The sequence below is a fragment of the Mastomys coucha genome, unplaced genomic scaffold (assembly GCF_008632895.1).
Source record: "Mastomys coucha isolate ucsf_1 unplaced genomic scaffold, UCSF_Mcou_1 pScaffold23, whole genome shotgun sequence".
Taxonomy (NCBI): domain Eukaryota; kingdom Metazoa; phylum Chordata; class Mammalia; order Rodentia; family Muridae; genus Mastomys; species Mastomys coucha.
The window spans coordinates 32,393,422-32,411,509 of record NW_022196906.1 but is presented as its reverse complement, the minus strand read 5'-3'; the positions used below and the strand labels follow the sequence as shown (position 1 = coordinate 32,411,509).

The 18,088-nt window shown below is 37.7% G+C and overlaps 1 protein-coding gene across 1 annotated transcript; it reads right to left on the bottom strand.

Moving 5' to 3' along the window:
• Positions 1-411: 411 nt before the first annotated feature.
• Positions 412-1,368, bottom strand: LOC116072585 (olfactory receptor 143-like). Its single transcript, XM_031344051.1, has one exon. The coding sequence runs from the start codon at positions 1,360-1,362 to the stop codon at positions 412-414; it is 951 nt and encodes a 316-aa protein (XP_031199911.1). The 5' UTR covers positions 1,363-1,368.
• Between the last annotated feature and the right edge of the window lie 16,720 nt (positions 1,369-18,088).

The following is an 18,088-nucleotide window of genomic DNA, read 5'->3' as shown; positions in this document are numbered from 1 at the left end:
GTCTGAGAAAAGCAAGAAAGAAGGAAAAAGAAAGGAAGAAAGGAAAGAAAGAAAGAAGGAAGGAGGACATAAAGATTACAGTTCATAAATTTTCTTGCAGAAAAGGCACATAACAAAAAGCCATAGTCATTGGTATTTTTAAGAAAAGAAAGACAAGGGAACAGTGGCTTGATCTAATATTGGCAATAACCAATATCTTGGAGCCATATGAAAATGAAAACAACTCTGACAGAAAAAATATTAGACATAAGAGTTCCATTTCATAGTAGCAAGAAAAAAGAGATTACAGTGGAAATTTTTCCTAAACTTTAGAGAGGATAAGAAAGCAGAAAGAAGAATATAATGAAAAAGAAAGAGAGAGTGGATATGGCAATGCAGTGTGGGCAAGACTATTAAAACACAACTGTTCATTCAGCTTGTGACTCTTTTCATTGTTCTCTTCACAGCAAGCTTGACATCCTTGTTCCTGAGGCTGTAAATGAGAGGATTCAGCATGGGTACTACAAGAGTATAAAATACTGAGAAAAATTTCCCCTGGCCCACAGTCTCAGCAGATGATGGCTTGACATATGCAAGCAGTCCAGATCCATAAAATAGGCTAACAGTTATGATGTGAGACCCACAAGTGCCCAAGGCTTTGGACCAACCCTTACCTGATGACATATGAAGGATATTGGAAAGGATCATAGCATATGAGACTAAGATAACGAGGCTAGACAAAATGATAATTGTTCCAACTACAGCAGAGCTCACAAGCTCATTGACATAGGTGCTAGTACAAGAGAGCTGAAGGAGGGGGAAGATGTCACACATGTAGTGGTTGATGATGTTTGAACTACAAAAACGGAGCCTGATCATAAACCCTGTGTGAGTTATGGCCCCAGCAAAACCCATCATGTAAGAACTGAACACCAGCAGACAGCAGATCTTAGGGGACATGACAGTTGTGTACTGGAGGGGATGACAAATGGCCACATAGCGATCATAGGCCATGGCTGTCAGCACATAACATTCAGAGTTGGCAAAAAGGCAGAATAAAAACAGCTGACTCATGCATCCAGCATAGGAGATGGTGTTCTTCTCTGAAACAAAACTCATCAGCATTGTGGGGTTACAAACAAGTGAATAACAAAAATCAATGCAGGAAAGATTGAAGATGAAAAAGTACATGGGAGTGTGAAGATGTGAATTTAGGCAAATGAGATTCATTAAGCTCAGATTTCCCACCACAGTGGCTGTGTAGTTTAGCAAGAAGAGAACAAACAGGGGCAACTGGAGCTCTCGTTGAACTGTTAATCCCATAAAAATGAACTCCGTCACTGAAGAGTTACTTTCTTTAACCATTTGCTTCATGGCTTGCATCTGTAATAATAAGAGAATAAAGTGTTATTAATAAGTATTCCCATCATTGATCTCAGATTGAGAACTGGAGTACCTGCTTACTAAAGTTAGTGCTTAGTGAAGACACAGCAAGACATACAATAGCCCTACTGCTCATATTTGTTTCCTCAAAAAGCCCCATTCCTCTCTCCTCAGATCCATTTTATCTCCACGCATCAAGAAAAAAAATGCAGACAGAACTCTCCAATGTCTCTGCACATTGCTTCCCCTGGTTTTCCTAGATTTAGCTAGGAGTTAGTGCAGAAGAGAAAAGTGTACCTAACCTACAGAGGTTTTAAAAGAAATTGAGCATGCAAGGATAATTTACTTCTCACCTCAGTTTTCTGGAGCCTTTTCTGCTATCGAAACACATGATGTCTTCCTCCTCACTATCCAGAGATTGTTTAAGGTAACAATAATTAAGCAGGTTAATATATCATTAGTATAGATACGCCTCTGGCATGCTAGGAGTTGTATAATGGGAAGGAACATGATCTGTATTTGAGAACTCCATTGGAATTTTATTTTCACATAAAGGAAAGAAAATCATTGTCTTTTATGAATCTCTAAAACATCACTTGAGTTAAATGAGAATTTGTATCTTAAGAGCAGGATTTCAAAGAAAATTCTTTGGCAGTCCAGGAAATTGCTCTTTTTGTTATGGAACTTTGTCCCACACAGGCTGGGCCCTCTAGGGTAGATGTCTCTTAGCTTGTGTTTGCATCCAGTGTGATAACTAGTGTTGGATGCTTAGAGATAATATAATTTCCCAGCAGGAGTACCTGAGTCTCAGGGCAGAGTTGTGACTGGTCTCCTTTCTTATTCTCCTCATTATACTTCTCACAACTCTGAAAGTCTAATGTCCAGGGACATGCCCTCTTGCCATTTGTAATTTTTCTAAGATTATAGTAATAAACATTAGACCAATGAGTAGCACTGTGCAAAAATTTAATAGAAGGAGGATTGCAAGTTGATATGGATTTAAATCCAGATTTCCCACTTTGTAACTACAAAACTACAGTACTCTCTGAACCTTGTTTGTGTATAGTTGTAAAAAAAAGACTCTTAAAAATGATTAGTTTTATATCAGTGTAGAATTCTTCTCTAGAATATAAAAATATGTGGTTCAAATTTACCATTTCAAGAAGAAAATATGGTAATATTGTTAAATAAAAGAGCTATCTCACTGTGTAATTCAATGAAATAATTCACAAATATATTTGAACTCTCCTAAACATATGAAAGGGGGGCTGATAACTGTGAGCTAGCTACACTTTATTATACATTCTTGTTCATATAAATTGTTTCTCAGCTTTGGTATTGTTGTTATTTGAAGTAGGCATCATCTTGTGGCACCATATTATGAATGGAGCAGAAACAGTATCCTTGGGCTCCACCTGCTCCATGTCAATATCACGTCCCATCATCACATACACCTGTTGTCATCACAAAGAATTACTTAACTATTTTAAGACATTCTATGAGCACTACAATGACTGAAAAAATTAGGTGCCAAAGCCTGGTGTGCCATTAGGGTGAGTTCTTTGAAATTGAGAAGTGAAAGAGATGATATATTAAAACTAACTCTAAGAAAAATTACCATGTCATTCTCTTTTGGAGTTACCTTAAATGTCATGTTAAAACAGTGGTCATTTAAAAAAGTCAAAGGGTTAGCCTTTTATGTATATGTACTTTGCATTATTATTTGTCTCTCTCTCTTGCTTTCTCTCTCTTTCTCTGCATATATTTATCATGGAACTACTTATCATTTGTTGTTGAGATGATAACATTTCTACTCAATCTTAACTTACATCAAGGATGACATTTTATATTTTAACTAAGTTATATTATGACATAAATTATGTGTGTCCCTAACTTGTTTTATATGAACATTCACATGCATTTTTTTTACTTGGGTACTAAGCATCAAACCACTGAAGCTCACATTTGTGCAGCAAGTGTTCTTTCACACTGAACTATGTCCTCAGCCCTGATTTACTTATTAATTTTAATTTTCTGTAGACTTTGTAGTGTATGGAGCACATTTCTTAATATATCCATATTATAATTTCACTTCCCTCTCCTCCATTTGGTTCCTCCTCCCCTTCCCTCCCACCTAGATCCATTCCCTTTTTGTATTTCATTGGAAACAAATAGCCTTCTAAGACATAACCATTAAACATAAAAATAAGATAGTAAGATAAAACAAAACACTAGTACATCAATGTCTGACAAAGGAAAATCAACAGAGGAAAAATGGCATGATAAGAAATCACAAGAATCAGAGATGCACTCATTCACTCACTCAAGTGACTCATAAAAATACTAAACTGAAAGCTAGAATATATATGTATATATGTATATATGTATATATATAGGACTTGAGGCAAACCACTGTTGCCCTGCTTGCTGCTTCATTTTCTGTGACTTCATATGAGATTTGCTTAATAGACAGAGGGCTCTGTTCTCTTGTAGTTCTCCATTCTTTCTGGTTCTTACACTCTGCCTTGCTCTGCTTCCATGGGGTTCCCTGAGATCTAAGCAGAGAGATTTGATGAAGTATACCATTGGGAAGTATTTTTTCAACATCTTATTCTATAAGTAATGATTGACAGTGTGTCTCTGAATTTCCATCTCCTGCAGCAGAAAGCCTTTCTGATGATGACCTAATATTACTAATATCACCAAGATTAATATTATTACTTTATTTCTAATTAATTATTACATCCCAAATGTTGTGCCTCCTCCAGGTCTCCCCTCCTAGAGTTCTCTCTCCTTTACCTCTGAAAGCGTGCTTCTGCCTCCTCCCCTCAGCAGTCCCCTTCTTGGAAAATCAAGCTACAGAATTAGGTACATCCTCTCCCACTGAGGCCAGACAAGGCAGTTCTCTGCTACACATGTGCCAGTGGCCTCATGTGAGCCTGTGTAAGCTCTTTGGTTCTAGGCTTACTCTCTGAGAACTCCCAGGGATCCAGGTTAGTTGACAGTGTTTTTCTTCCTACAGGGTTGTGATCTATTTCAGTTCCTTTAGTCCTCCCACTCTCTTCCATAAAGGTCCCTGACCTCAGTCCAATGGTTGAGTGTAAGTATTTGCATCTGTTTCAGTCAGCTGCTGGTAGAACAGTTCTATCTGACAACCAAGCTATACTACTCTTGGCATATACCAAAAGATGTTCCACAATATCACATGGATATGTGCTACATTATGTTCATAATGGTGTTATTTATAATATTCAGAAACTAGAAGCAACCCAGATGTACCTCTCAACTGAATAGATACAGAAAATATGGTACACTTACATAATGGAATACTATTCAGCTATTAAAAATGAGGACATCATTAATTTTGAAAGCAATTGGATTGAACTAGAAAATAGTCTGAGTGAGGTAACCCAGACCCAAAGGACAAGCATGGTATATACTCACTGATAAGTGAATATTAGCCAAATTGTACAGACTATCAATAATACAACTCACAGAGAGTAAGAAGTTTAACAAGAAGGAAGGCCCAAGTGAGGATGCTTCAATCCCACTGAGAAGAGGGAACAAAATAATCATGGGAGGCAGGGGGAGGGATGACCTGGGTTGGAGAGGGGAAGAAAAGGGGAAAAATGTTCATGATCAGGTATGGCGAGAGACAGGAGAGAAGCCCAGAGGGCCAGGAGAATGAATGGAAATATGGAGACGCTGGGGGTTGGGGGAACCTCTAGAAAGTTTTTTATTATTATTATTTTATTTATTTACATTCCAGTTGTTGTCACCCCTTGGTCTCCTCTCACACAGTTCTTCCCCTCACTCCTCTCCCCCCTTGCCTCTGAGAGGGTGCTTTTTCCCCACCAGACCCCCCTCCCTTCTCTGGAGCCTCAAGTCTCTCAAGAATTCTCCCACTGAGGCCTGACCAGACAAACCTCTGCTATATATGTGCCAGGGGCCTCAGATCGGCCTGTGTATGGTCCTAGTTTGTGGCTCAGTCTCTGGGAGCTCCCTGGAGTCTGGGTTAGTTGAAACTGCTGATCTTCCTATGGGTTGCCCTTCCTTTCAGTTTCTTCAATCCTTCCCCTAATTCAACCATAGGGTCCATGACTTCAGTACAATGGCTGGGTGTAAAAGTATCTCCTTCTGTCTCAGTCACATGTTGGTAGGGCCTCTCAGAGGACAACCATGCCAGTTCCCATCTGTAAGCACATCATAGCAGTAATAATAGTGTCAGGTCTTGGTGCACCCCAGGAGATGGATTACAAGTTGGGATGGCCATTGGACCACCTTTCCTTTAGTATCTTCTCCATTTTTGCCCCTGTAGTTCTTTTAGACAGAAACAATTCTGGGTCAGAGATTTTGACTGTGGGTTAATAACCCCGTCTCTCCAATTGAGACTATGTCTATCTACTGGCTAGGGACTCTGAGTTCCCTCTCCCCATGTTCCGCATTTTGGCTAAGGTCACCCCAATGAGTCCTAAGTCTCTCACTCCTAGGTCTCTGGTACTTTCCAGAGGGTACCAACCACATCCCACCTCTCCCCCTCATGCTGCTTATTTCCATTCATTCTCTTGGCCCTCTGGGCTTCTCTCCTGTCCCCTTCATACACGATCCTGTTACCCTTTTCCCTTATCTCTCCCCTCTCTTACCAAGATCTCACCAACTCTCTGCCTCCTATGATTATTTCCTTTCCCATTCTAAGTGGGATTGCAGTATCCTCACTTGGGCTTTTCTGCTTGTTGCACTTCTCACAGTCTGTGGGTTGTATCCTAGGTATACTGTACTTTTTGGTAAATATCCACTTATCAGTGAGTACATACCATACATGACCTTTTCCACTCATTTGCCTGAACAATTTATGATATTCTTGTATTTAATAGCTGAAGAGTATTTTATTGTGTAAATGAACCACATTTTCTATATCCATTCTTCGGTTGAGGGACGTTTGGGTTGTTTCCAGCTTCTGGTTATTGCAAATGAGGTTGCTATGAACATGATGGAGAACATGTTCTTGTGGTATAATGGGGCATCTTTTGAGTATATGCCCAAAAGTGGTATAGCTGGTTCTTCCGGTTGAACTGTTTCCAATTTTCTGAGGAACTGCCAGATCGATTTCCAGAGTGGTTATATCATTTTACAATCCCACCAGCAATGGAGGAATATTCTTCTTTCTCCATATCCTCACCAGAATGTACTGTCAACTGAGTTTTTGATTTTTGCTATTCTGAGTTGTGTAGGTTAGAATTTCAGGATCATTGTGATCTGTATTTCACTGATGACTAAGGATGCTGAACATTTATTTTTTATTGGATATATTATTTATTTACATTTCTTTTTAAATTTTTTTATTAGATATTTTTTATTTACATGGCATATGATATCTTCTTTCCTGGTTTTCCCTTCAGTAAATAGAAAAAAAAATACACGTTCCCTCTCCCCTCCCCCTGATCACCAACCCACCCTCTCTGCTTCTTGGCCCTGGAATTCCCCTACACTGGAACATAGAACCTTCACAGGACCAAGGGCCTCTTCTCCCACTGATGACCGACTAGGCCATCCTCTGCTATACATATGCTTCTGGAGCCATTAGTCCCACCATGTGTACTCTTTGGTTGGTGGTTTAGTCTCTGGGAGCTCTGAGGGTGCTAGTTAGTTCATATTGTTGTTCATCCTAAGGGTCTGCAAACTCTTCAGCTCCTTGGTTCCTTTCTCTAACTCCTTCACTGGGGACCCTGTGCTCAGTCCAATGGATGGCTATGAGTTTCTACTTCTGTATTAATGGGGTACTGTCAGAGCCTCTCAGGAGACAGCTATATCAGTCTCCTGTCAGCCAACAATATTTACATTTCAAATGTTATCCTCTTTCCCAGTTTCACCTCTAGAAACCCCCTATGCCATCCTCCCTCCCCCTGTTTCTATGAAGGTGCATACCTACCTGCCTAGCCACTCCTGCCTACCTGTCCTGGCATTCTCCTATACTGGGTCATCAAGCCTTCACAGGAACAAGGGCCTCTCCTCTCATTGACGCCCAACAAGGCCATCCTCTGCTACATATGCAGCTGGAGCCATGGGTCCCTCCTTGTGTACTCTTTGGTTGGTGGTTTAGTCCCTGCAAGTTCTGGGGGGTCTGGTTGGTTGATAATGTTTTTCCTATGGGATTCAAACCCCTTCAGCTACTTCAGACCTTTCTCCTACTCCTCCATTGGAGACAGTATGCTCAGTCCAATGGTTGACTGCGAGCATCTGCCTCTGTATTTGCCAGGCTCTGGAAGAGCCTCTCAGGAGACAGCTATATCCAGATCCTGTCAGCAAGCACTTCTTGGCATCCTCAGTAGTGTCTGGTTTGGTGTCTGTATATGGGATGGGTTTCTAGGTGGGGAGTCTCTCAGTGGTCTTTCCTTCAGTCTCTGCTCTACACTTGGTCTCTGTATTACCTCCCATGGGTATTTCTCTCCCCCTTCTAAGAAGGACTGAAGAATCCCATACTTTGGTCTTCCTTCTTCTTGAGCTTCACATAGTCTCTGAATTTCTTTAGGTGTTTCCAAGCCATTTGAGATTCCTCAGTTTAGAACTCAGGTGTCCCTGCTCCTTACCAACACCCAAAAGTATAGGTTTTTATAATATATCATTCTGATTCTCTAGATATCTTTGGTGTTTGTTGTTATCCCTCCCTTTTCATTTATGATTTTGTTCATTTGGATATTTTTTCCATGTCTTGTGGTTAGTTTGGATAATGGTTGTCTATCTTGTTGATTTCCTCAAAGAAGAAACTGTTTTATTGAGCCCCTGTATTGTATTTTTGTTTCTACTTTATTGATTTTTAGCCTCCAGTTTATTTATTTATTTTTGCTTTCTACTTCTTTTGCATTCATTTCTTCCTTTTGTTCGAGAGTTTTCCTGTGTGATAAATTGGTAATATGAAATTTCTCTCCAGTTTCTTGTTTTTTTAATTGGTTATTTTATTTATTTACATTTCAAATATTATCCCCCTTTCCGGTTTCCCCTCTGGAAACTCCCTATCCCATCCTTTACTTCTATGAGGGTGCTTCCCCACCCACCCACTCATCCACTCCTGCTTTGCCACACTGCCATTCCTCTACAATGGGACATCAAACCTTCACAGGACCAAGGGCCTCTCCTCCCATTGATACATGACAAAGCCATTCTTTGCTACATATGTGTCAGGAGCCATGGGTTGCTTTATGTGTACTCTTTGGTTTGTGCTTTAGTCCCTAGGAGATCTGGAGGATCTGGTTGGTTGATATTGTTCTTCCTATGGGCCGCAAACCCCTTCAGCTCCTTCAATCCTTTCTCAAATTCCTCCATTGGGGACCCCGTGCTCAGTCCAGTAGTTGGCTATGAGCATCTGCCTCTGTATTTCTCAGGAGACAACTCTAGTATGCTCCTGTCAGCAAAGCACTTCTTGGCATCTGCAATAGTGTTTGGGTTTGATGTCTGTATTTGGGATAGATCCCGAGGTGGGACAGTCTCTGGGTGGCCTTTTCTTCAGCCTCTGCCCAAAATTTGTCTCCATATTTCCTCCAAGGAGTATTTTGCTCCCCCTTCTAAAAAGAACTGAAATAACTACACAACCTTCCTTCTTCTTGAGCTTCATGTGGTCTGTGAATTGTATCTTGAGTATACTGAGCTTCTGGGCTAATATACACTTATCAGTGGGTGCATACCATCTGTGTTCTTTTGTGACTAGGTTCCCTGCCTCAGGATGATATTTTCTAGTTTCATCCATTTGCCTAAGAATTTCATGAATTCATTTTTAATAGCTGAGTAGTACTCCATTGTGCAAATGTACCACATTTTCTGTGTCAATTCCTCTGTTGAAGGACATCTGGGTTCTTTCCAGCTTCTGGCTATTATGAATAAGGCTGTTATGAACATAGTGGAGCATGTGTGCTTGTTCTATGTTGGAGCATCTTTGGGGCATAGGCCCAGGAGTGGTATAGCTGGGTCTGTAGGTTGAACTATTTCCAATTTTCTGAGGAACTTCTGGACTTATTTCCAGAGTGATTGTACCAGCTTGCAATCCCACCAGCAAAGGAGGAGTGTTCCTCTTTCTCCACATCCTCACCAGCATCTATCACCTGAGTTTTTGATCCTACCCATTCTGACTCATGTGAGGTAGAATCTCAGAGTTATTTTGATTTGCATTTCCCTGATGACTAAGGATATTGAATATTTCTTTAGGTGCTTCTCTGCCATTCAATATTCCTCAGGTGAGAATTCTGTTTAGTTCTGTACCCCATTTTTAATAGGGTTATTTGTTTCTCTGGAGTCTAACTTCTTCAGTTCTTTGTATATGTTGGATATTGCCCTCTACCATATGTAGGATTGGTAAAGATCTTTTCCCAATCTGTTGGTTGCCATTTTTGTCCTATTGGCAATGTCCTTTGCCTTACGGAAGGCAAAGTTCCTGGTTGGGGGATGGAGCCACCCTCTCACCTCCAAATTTTTAACCTAGAATGGCTCCTGTCTAAAGGAAATACAGGGACAAAGTGTGGAGCAGAGGCTGAAGGAAAGGCCATCCAAAGACTGTCCCATCTGGGGATCCATCCCATATATGGACACCAAACCCAGACACTATTGCAGATGCCAAGAAGTGCTTACTGACAGGATCCTGTTAAGTGTCTCCTGAGAGACTCTGCCAGAGCCTGGCAAATAAAGAAACAAATGCTCAAAGCCAACCATTGGACTAAGCCGGGGGATCCCAGTTGATGAGTTAGAGAAAGGACTGAAGGAGCTGAAGGGGTTTGCACCCTGTAGAAAGAACAAGAACCAGAACCCCCAGAGCTCCCAGGGACTAAACCACCAACCAAAGACAACTCATGGAGAGACCCATGACTCTAGCCCCATATGTAGCAGAGGATAGCATTGTCTGACATCAATATGGGGTCCTTGGTCCTGTGAAGGCTCTATTCCCCTGTGTGGGGGAATGCCAGGCATTGAGGTGAGAGTGAATGAGTGGGATGGGGAGCACCCTCATTGAAGCAGGAGGGATGGGATACAAGGTTCTGGAAGAGAAACAAGGAAAGGGGATAACATTTGAAATGCAAACACATGAAATATCCAATAAAAAAATAAATTATATATTAAAAAAAAGAAGTCCTACCCATTTTTTTCTTGAACTCTTGTTCTTTTGCTCTCTCACACTCCAGCTCTCATTTTCTCACTGTCTTGCTCTCTCTTGCTATCTCTCTCTTCTTCCCCTGGTTGGCAAAAGTCCTATCCTTTTCTATCTTCTGCCCAGTTATTGGGTGGCCAACATTTATTGACAAGGCAAAGGATACAAGACAAGAATTGTTTACACAATCTTGAGACAAGCATTTCTTGGCATAAACATTACAACATAGTGTCCAGATTTAAACAAAATATGAAGGCAGATAAATCAACATTTGAAAAACACAAGTATAACCTTGACACAATATACAAAACTATTATGTCTACAATATATGCTAACAGGGATCCTCAAAATTCTCCAAGGTTGAAAAAAACATGACATTATGTACACAACACAACAGAATTATTCAGAATTGACAGGTTGCCTAGAACTTCACTGTGTTTCTCTTATTCCTTCTCTGCTCCCGCTTAATCCCTAGCAACCATTAATATTTTCATGGTCACTGAGAGTATACCCACTCCACTCAATAGTGGTACTAGATATATCTGGTATCCAACCTATAGAGACCAGGGTTTTCACTTAGCAATGTGTCCTTGAGACTGTTCTACAATTTTTCAAGGCCCAATGCCTAATTTCTTCCCATTCCCTTATATGTAATGTACTACAATATGTTTATCTACCATTTTTAAAGAATATCTTGGTTTGTTGTCAGTACTGGAAACAGTGACTAAGGCTGCTACATTCTCATGCAAGTTTTCTCTTGCACACTTACTTTCAAACCACTCAATAGCAACTCTCTAGGAGCAGACAGACTCTGGGAGAAGAGGATGATTTCCTTTGGTCTTTTGTTGTTGTTTTTGTTTGTGTTTAGTTTGGTTTTGGTTTAGGTTTGAGGAGAAGGAAAGAATAAAGTTGGGTATGAAGGAAGGTAGGGAGGAATTAGCAGGAGGGTAAAATATGAACAAAATATATTCTCTGAAAAAAATCATTTAAAAGAAAACCTACCACGTTCTCTTCTAAAATGTCAGACATTCTAAATTCTCATTTAAAAAGCAAATAAAATTTCAAATTGTTTCAGATCTTTTTGAATATTAAGAAATCTTGGGGTCAGGGTTTTTTTTTCAAATTTAGTCATCCTGATTGATGCAATACATTTAATGGTTTTATTTTGTAATTCCTTAATTTCAAATAAAGTTTACATTTTTTTCATGCTGTTGATACATCCCCATATTTTCTTTGATGATATGGCTATTCAGATTTTTGCCTTTGTCTTACTATTTTATTCTTTGTGATTTAATGCTTAATGTTATTTATTGTAGATAAATGTTTCTCATGGGATATACGTTTTAAAAATATTCTCTGCCATTATGTGATTTGCTTTATGTTTCTTCATTGACACACAAGCAGAAAAAAGTGGCCATTTAAATATAATCAGATAAAAATTACAATATTAGATCATTATATAGAAAATTTTGTCCCATGAGTCCAATCAAATGCTCAAAAGAATTGATATTTCCATTTCCAGCCAAGATGGCCAAGCTTGAATCTTCCGTTGTGTTCTTGATAACTCAGTGTTATAATGAGTGACTTTAATTTATATACACGGAGAATTTTATCTCCAATTATCTGAAACTTAATTATTTACTTACTTAAATAACTATGCAAAGAAGTAAAAAAATTAATTCATAACAAGGAAAATTTGATGAAGTTGAAATATATCTATATTTTAATTGAGCAGACAAAAGCACAAAATCCAATTGTGCTACATGCAGAAGACACAGCATTTAAATAAAAACAGACATTCCAGATAGGAGATACCTCATATGAGCTATTGGTCAGAGAATTCCCACAGGCCTTCCAAATAATACAAGATGTTACCATTTCTCTTGGTTGCCCATCAGAGGTCAATAGTAGTCTCCTTTTCTTAAATACATGGTACACTTTAAACACTTGGCACAGAAATCAAGTTGGAACTGAGCTGGAGGCGTCCTCTTTTTTGGCTATCATTCATGGTGCCAGAAAAGGTAACATAGGTCATTGCAAGAAAACCTTTATTAAGTTTCACTTATCTATAGATATGTGTGCTATGATACTGTGCTTTCAGTAAAGAGATAATAATTCCACAACTATTTAAGAGATAATTTTCCTTACATTACATAATGTATCCAAGTAAACTACAGTCATTTTTTTCTTAATTGGATATCTTATTTATTTCCATTTCAGGTTTTACCCTCTGGTTTCCCCTCCTCAAACTCCCTATTGCATCCCCCACCCCCGATTCTATGAGGGTGCTCTCCTCTCATCCAGCTCTGGTTGGTTGATATTGTTGTTCTTTTTGCAGGGTTGTAAACCCCTTCAGCTCCTACAGTCCTTTCCCCAACTCCTTCTTTGGGGTCAGGAAAGTTGCTCAGTCCAATGGTTGGCTATGAACATCCATATCTGTATTTGTAAGGCTCTGGCATAGCCTTTCAGGAGACAAATGAAAAAGTATACCTACTTCTGGACTATAATCTTATATCATGCTTTGTGGTTGTATACCTGATTGAAACATCTATTTTTATTCATTTTTTAAAATATTCTCTACTATGTAGCCCAGATAGCCTGCAAATTCAGGATCCTTGTAACCCTCTCTTTGGGGTGCTATGAATACAAGCCTACTTTACCATTTAAGAAGAACTAGCAATGTTTTTGTTGACATTTATTTTAGTTGTTGCTTCCTTGATTTAGTTTATTTATTTGTTTGCTGCTGTTCATGTTGCTTTTCATTTGATATAAGGTATCTCTACACCATCCACCATGGAGCCTATAACTTACTGTGTATGCAAGACTGGCTTTAAAGTTGTCATCCTCCTGCCTCAGTTTCTTTAATTCTCATATCTTATGCATGTGTCACCATAGTGTTTCTCTCTCTCTCCTTCTCTCTCTCTCTCTCTCTCTCTCTCTCTCTCTCTCTCTCTCTCTCTCTCTCCCCTCTTGTGTGTGTGTGTGTGTGTGTGTGTGTGTGTGTGTGTGTACTTAATTTTCTAGTTGGTGACATGAACTTAGAAGAGCATTGTCTGGAAATTAGTTGGACAAAATTATCGTGCAATAGTCAGCTTTATTCAGAGCACTAGACAATTTATTCTCTGATGGTTAAGAAGAATCAGATTAGTATTGTGTTCAATCACAAGGATAAGCCACAGCAAAACAAAACAAAACAAAAACAAAAACAAAAACAAAAAACACATGTTTTTCCATAGAGGCATATGAATACAGCAGCTGTAGTAAACTCAACCTATCTGCTACACCTGGGAAGAATACACAGCACATTCCACGAAAAATTCCATGTTTTTGAAGAAACTGAAGTCAAAAGACTCTCATCCTTTTTTCTTGAAGATTTTTTTACAAGCACTCAATTCCCATTGGACAGCTAATTTCACATGTTGGCTGTGTTCTATCATGCACGTGTGTGTGTGTGTGTGTGTGTGTGTGTGTGTGTGTGTTGTTGTTGTTATAATTGTTTATCCATAGATGAACAAACAAAGTTAGAAAGTACCATGATCTTAATTAGAAACTGCTAAAAGTAAACAAGAGTTTTGTAACAAAGAATCATATTTACATAAAGCAGAATGTAAGACATCAATCAAGAGATAGGAACACTAAAAATGTAAATGATGCTTTTTAATGCATACTTTTCACAGCATTATGAAGCTTATTTATGACATTTGCCCTTATTTAAGTATCTGTAGAAGAAAACAAAATGCAGCCTAAATAATAACTATTGACAGAAAAACATGAATTTATGTACCTGTGTCATTTTTATCTCATCTGGTAATCATTGAGAGGTTATTATTCAATTTTCCATGTCTCATGATGAAGAACTAACAACCTTGTTCTGAGTTATCTTTCCAAGAACATGCACCAAACAATCTTGAGAAGATGGAGATAGAATTTCCTCTCAGAAAAAGAATGGATTTGTTTAGTAACATTTTTTAAAAGGAAATTTCTGAGAGTTACAAAATTGTGAGCCATTTATCAGTAGTCCCTACCACTTTTAGATACCTCCTGTGAGAATTTGGATGTGAATATGATATTCAGAAAGTGTAGTTAATGTTTGGATGCTGTGTGACATTGTTAATAGATATAAACATTGTGTGGTGATTAAATCTTGCAAAGTACTGTACCTATGTCTTCACATCTATATCTGTGCTTAGATTATTTAAAACTGCATTGCATAAGTTAGTGAAATACATAGAATGATTATTGCCTATAATTCACAGATTTGCAACTTATTTATTTCTCAAATAAACTATAAGTTTTGACCACGCCCTCCAGGGTTCACGTCTAAGCACCTCTTTCTTCTGCTGGTAAGCATCATTCTTCCCTCAGTTTAGATATGTTCAAAGGACACAGAAAGACAAGCTCTATGTAACTACATTCAAAGACGGGACCCAACGCAGTAACATAATTTCAAATATTATTTACAGATTTAAAATATTGAAGTTGAATCACATTTAAACAATATTTGCTTTTTCAGCACATTGGACTTTGGACAATTTAAAACCAATTTCAAGTACTTTTGAACACTCACACATACAAAGTCAACCTGGTTAGCATAAAACTACTTCACTGCAAGTATTTCTAAGGCAACCAAAGAACTATGTAAGCTGAAATAAACAGAAGTATCTATCTAGAAAGGAAGTTTAGGTTTTCTGTGTTATGAGGTAGCCCTTAAAACTTCTGACCTAGCATCTCACCAAGCAAAGACGGCATGTATAACTGATGATCCTTGAGCATGTAAAACTGATGATCCTTGAGCACATGAATCAAACCAAGGCACAGACATCCTCTTCCATGACCATCACAGCTGCTGCCACATATAGAATGAACCTTGCCTTAGGTTGTTGTAATAGAGTAAGGGATGTCAGTTTTTTTCATTATTCTTGCTCTTGTCACAGACATAGGGTGCTAGCATATCAGGCCTCATTAATTTTGACCCCAGAATACTACTTTCTAGGCAACACTCTACCAGAGCAACCAAACTGAAATGCAAAATGTTCCAAGTAACATTTGACTGACTTGGGCCCAGTACCACTTCAACTAAGATTCACATTGTTGCAAAGGTCTGTTCTGATGCTCACTGATGAACTACAAAGGGAGAAAGAACTACAGAGAGAAACTTTTGATGAATGCAACAAATCAAGAATCTGTGAATATCTCAGTTATTTAGTGAGATGAAATGAACTAGGTGGGTAAATGGACACCATTCATGGGGTGAAAGGTTGTTTCTTGGACTTTTTAATTTCATATTTTTGACAGTTCAACATATGAATATTACTTTTATGTTGATGATACTGAATTTTTATGAATCAATATAACTATGTTTTTGTTTGAAAGAGATTCAATATGAATCTAATATATATTAATATAAAGTTAGGAACCAGTAACAATTCCAGTTATATATTTGAGGAACCTATGATATATATGTATAAACAATGTGTGAAGATTATATACATAATTTAACAAATATATACACAATACACCAAACCTTCAGTAATTATGAAATATGCTTGTATTAGCTAACACTATATTGTGATGCTCAAAAATTTATTAGCCAATGTCTTAAGAATACATATTATTAAAATATATTTTATTAAAATAGTAAATCACTTTTACTATGTCAGGGTAATATATCTAATTAGAAAATCAAAAGAAGCTAGTTGCTTTGATAGAACTGAGCCAAATAATTTCATGATTTATTCTGACTATGATGCTGACTTAAATACAGAAAGAACTCAGTCCATATTTGTAACTCACATTCACTTTCTGGTAAAGTATCAAAGCTTTATAGATATGAGATTTGCACATCTTATTCTGTGTAGTTAATAAATGTTTGCCTATTAAAATGTGGGTTTCTGAGAAAATTTCAAACCATCTTAGACAACTTCATTTATCATGTTCTCTAATGAATAAAATGGAAGAACCATAGGTGACAATGACAAATTAAACAATGTAGTAATCCACTCAGTATTAAAATAAATCCCAATGCTTAACTCTCTAATACTTATCATTTAAATCAGGTTGATTTAAAGGTTGATTTAAGACATGTTTTCTCCAAGCCCATATTTTGAAACAAAATCTCTTGGAATTCATCAAAGAGCAATATAAAGATTACAGTTTAAAGATTTACTGTACCATAAACAGGACTTATTCAATATTTTGTAGATATAGCCTCAAAAATGAAGCATTGCTTCATGAAAAATGCTCATAATACTCTGGAAGCTTCCAAAACTCACTGTATGGACATGCAGTATCCTAAGACCACACTAGCACTAACAGTTTCTGGAAGAAAGGAGGATGAAGAGAATTGACTGCAATTTAGACAGAGAGCCTCAATGAGGCAGTTTTATAAGACACCGTGCTTCTGTGTCTTCTTCAGTGAGACACTTGCCTACGAATCCCATATTCCTGCCAGTAACTTCTTGTCTAAGTCTACATAAATAACCCCAAAATAGCCATTGGTTCACCAAATCACACTTGTTCCACATTATTTCTTTGGTGTGCTATCCAGAGTAAATAGAGTTGATTATTGTTTTCCTAGGAGAAGTCACAACAGTCACTGAAAATCATCTGCCGGTAACTCACTTGTGTTTGTGATGAACAGTAATGATGTATCTTCTGCCCAGCAAACACAATCATAAACATGTAACAGAATGCAATTTTCTATTTCTATATTTTATGAATAAATAACTTTCTATCCAAATGAAGATATAGCATGTAACAGACTTCTTAAAGTATAAATTTAACTTTGGAAATAATAACATATCTCACCAGAAAAGTTAATCAAATTTCTCATTCCCACTATGCCAGAAAAAAAACCAATAACTAATGGAAAAGAAGAACATGAAACATTATTTTGATACTCATCATGCTTGTGACTCTTTAATACAATGCTCTTGTAGGAATGTGAGCACTTTTCAAATTTGTACTTCCAATCCCTATAGATAAGCTCTCATCAATAGTGATCTATATTCTTACAAAACCCCTAGTCTCTTAGTCTATATTCTTACAAATACCTAAATCTCTTTGATAGTTTATATTCTCTTATTATCCCCCATCTTGCAATCACTGGGAAGAATTTTCCTGAAACAAACTATATTTCCTCAGAATTTTGTTCTCTTCTGTGCATTTTTCTTTTCTTTTGTCACTTTTTATGTTTTTGTGTGTTTTTGCTTGCATGTATAATTTATACAACATATATGCAGTTCTCAGTTACCATGTGTGTGCTGGAAACCACACCTAGGACTTCTGCAACAACAGCATGTGCCTTTATTCACTAAGCCATCTCTACTATCCTCCCCTAATATGTTTCTTTGTAAGATACATAAAGTTCTAAATTGGACTCTGCAGTTTTCATTGTATGGCCTTATAGAAATCACACAGGCATTTATTCATTTATATAATATATATAGAAACACAGAGAAGAAAAGTAGAGATTTTTTTTTGGAGTTGAACTCACAAACAAGAACATATACAGATGATATCCCTATGCACTAAGCCCAGTGGGGTTTGTTTTACAGGAGTAAGTGACCTGCTTCTTTTTTTTTTTTTTTTTTTTTT